The 3,160-nt window shown below is 56.8% G+C and overlaps 1 protein-coding gene across 1 annotated transcript; it reads right to left on the reverse strand.

Annotated features, from left to right (window-relative positions):
• Positions 1–832: 832 nt before the first annotated feature.
• Positions 833–2,445, reverse strand: LOC123406487. Its single transcript, XM_045099913.1, has one exon. The coding sequence runs from the start codon at positions 2,441–2,443 to the stop codon at positions 941–943; it is 1,503 nt and encodes a 500-aa protein (XP_044955848.1). The 5' UTR covers positions 2,444–2,445; the 3' UTR covers positions 833–940.
• Between the last annotated feature and the right edge of the window lie 715 nt (positions 2,446–3,160).

The raw sequence follows: 3,160 nt of genomic DNA on the forward strand, positions 1-3,160 counted from the left end.
GAGGGAATCCACAACGTACCTCGGGTCGTATTAGAGAGCGTCGGGGAAGCGGCGTCGGCGGCAATGGATCTCGTCGCGGCGGACACGACCGCTCATTGGCACTGGCGGGATCGACACCCGATCGACGAACAGGTGCCAATTGTTCGGCAAGTGGACGTCACTCCACGGGAGCGGCGTCCTTGTGTCCCAATAGCGGCGGCATACATCCACACGGATGTACTGCCGGGAGAGCAGCGGGGCGCCCGGAGGGGCAATGGAGAAGGCTGTCGGAGCAGGCCGTGGCGGAGAAGAAGAACGGCGCGGCTCGCTTGCGGCACGGCGGCGGCCGGCCGAGGACCCAGCCTCGTGGTCGTGCGCCCCCTTCCCCTTGCCGCCGGTGCTCCACCACCCCATTGCTGTCGGTGGCCGGAGAGCTCGAGAGAGGGGGAAGAAAGCTAGGGTTTGGTGTCGGTCCCGAGGAGGCATCAGGAGTGGAGTGGGCGTGTGCGCTGTGCCGGTCCACGACTTCCCCATAAAGAAGGACGGCGACCACCCGTCTGAGTGGATGACAAGCGGGGCCTACCGAGCGTGCGCAGTAAATACGGACGATGGAAGGTAGGTGGCCGCCTCCCACGAGTCCCCAACGCGGACGAGAGGAGAGTTGGAGCGCGCCCGCTCGCTGTCTGCCAGGACTCAGACTGGACGCATTTTTCCGTCGAAAATGGGTCGGCCGGACACAAAATAAACAAGATGCGTCGAGGACGACGTGCGCCAGACCGTGAGGTTTGTTCGTTTTGTTCTAAACGGAGAGGGTCGGACCGGATGGAGTTGCGGGCGCAGATGTGTCACGATGTCCATAAATCAACACAGTTTCATAGATGTTTTTTCCACTGACATGGTCCTACTTCTATGGGCTACATGGGCATGCAGTTCATAGTTTACAGGAAGGCCCAGAAGATGATCAGTGGTACTTGAAGGCTGCGTAAGTCTGGAGTATGGTCGAGACACTGGAGACGAAGGTGACCAAGGCCACGAACTCGGCGAGGAAGGTGTAGTAGTTGCGATCCACGTAGGCCCAGCTACGGCTCCGCTCCCTCAGCTTCTCCACCAGCACGCACAGGTAGCTCGTCTCCAGCACCTCGGCGCCGGCCGCCGACTCGCTCGCGGCGCCAACCATCCGGAAGAACCTCACCACCTCCTCTATGCTCTGGTTGCCGGCGCTGCCGTCCTGCTGCAGCACCTCCTCCGCCAACAGCAAGCGCGCGTCCTCCGCTGTCTGCACCATCTTCGCCATGAAAGACACGTACGCCGACACCTCCGTCGGCGTCCTCATCGACGCGGACGACGACTGCTCGAACGCCAACAGGTTCAGCAGCAGCGGCGCCGTGCGGAACTCGAGCCGCAACTGCGGCAGCAGCAGATGGTCCCCCCCGTGCACTAGGTTCACCACCAGAGGGACCGGGCCCATCACCGAGGCGATGCCGCATACCGCCTTGCCCCCCGATCCGCGCGCCTTCTTCAACTCCACCCGCATCCGCTTCATGTCGCTTGCCGACGGCACATGCTCCCCCCGCAGGGGCCTCCTGCGGCCATCGTGCACAATCCAGTGCAGCAGCGGCGCCAAGACCAGCGACAGGAGACGGCGAGCCAGCCGCCATGCCGCCTGCGTCCTGCCACCGTCCTGGATGGCGCGCGGCGGCGGCTCCCACCGTGTCCGCGCCTCGGTGATCATCGCGTGGAGCAGGTCCAGAACGTGGGAGATCCCGTCGGCCGGCGGCAGCGCCTCGCTCATGTCGCGGCCCTTCTCGCCGGCCAAGTAGTACAGCACGAGCTTCACGAGCAGCACAGACGGGGTGTAGCCGGTGGCCCCAAACTCCGGCAGTATGGTGCTTGAGATGAGGTCGACGAGGACGAAGAAAGGCATCTGGTTCTCGGCGAGGATGAGGTCGACGGAGAGCTGCCGGGTTCCGAAGGGCATGGCGTACAACGACGGCTCCTCGATGCCGGTTGCGACGTTGACGAGGTGCTCGATGATGAAGCAGCCGTCCAGCACCATCATCAGGATGAAGTCATCAGAGGCAATGTCGACGACCTCCTCGCTGGCGTACATGGCCCGGGCCTCCTGCTCGCGGGCGGCGACGACGTGAACGTACTTCTGGATGACGGCGAGGTGGTGCCTCGGGTCCGGGTGACCACGGGAGATGAGGCCGTTGAGGTAGGCCACCTTGAGCCGCTCGGCGGGACGGAGGCGCCGGTCATCACGGGCGTGGAGCGGGCCAATGGCAACGAACCACGGCGTGTAGGCGTCGGCGTTGTTGTCACGGTGACGGGCGGGGACACGGGACACCCGGTGTCTGCTCACCATGGTCCGGTGCTGCTCCTCCGCCGCCACGCCCTCCTGTTTCTGCATCAGGCGGCGCGCCAGATGTTCGACGTGTACCGCGACATCGCCGCTGCCGGCCATGCCTCCACCTCGCTCTCTAGCCATCGTTCGTGATGATGGTGGATGATCACTTGAAACATATAGAGGAAAGGGGCAGAATGGAATCTAACGCAGAATGTAGTAGTATTGCTTACGGAAATTGCTTTTGGCTCCCGAGCTTCATGAAGGCCTTTAAATTCAAACTTTAAATTTCATGAAAATTCGTATTTTAATATTTCAAAAAATTCTGTAAAAAATACATAGATAGATGAAGTTATAATATACTTCCTCCGTTTCTAAATATAAGACCTTTTAGAGATTGTACTATAAATTATATATGAATGTACATAAACATATTTTAGAGTATAGATTCACTCATTTTGCTCCGTATGTAGTTTTCTAGTGAAATACCTAAAAGGTCTTATATTTTGGAACGGAGGGAGTACAAGTGTGTAAATTTTCAAAATAAAATATATTGAAATGAGGGTTGTGCAAAAAAAATAAATCTGTAACTTTTTAACATATATTACTATTCATCATTTCAGACAAAGAAGTTGTTTTTTTGTACAGGTTGCGTTTCAAAGTATTTCGACCTGAAATTTTACACACACTGATCACATCCTTGTTTAGTTTTATATTTTTAAAAAAAAAGTGAAACTAAACATTTTGAATTTTGAATTTTTTTAAAATTTCGACCTCCATAGCTCCCTGGAGCCAAACGTCCGTTCTCTGTTGCTTATATACAAATATATTCGTAGC

This window comes from Hordeum vulgare, chromosome 1H, assembly GCF_904849725.1.
Source record: "Hordeum vulgare subsp. vulgare chromosome 1H, MorexV3_pseudomolecules_assembly, whole genome shotgun sequence".
Lineage (NCBI taxonomy): Eukaryota > Viridiplantae > Streptophyta > Magnoliopsida > Poales > Poaceae > Hordeum > Hordeum vulgare.

What these genes read in the sequence shown, in the direction of transcription:
- LOC123406487 (XM_045099913.1), bottom strand. Translation starts at nt 2,443, where the DNA reads ATGGCCGGCAGCGGCGATGTCGCGGTACACGTCGAACATCTGGCGCGC.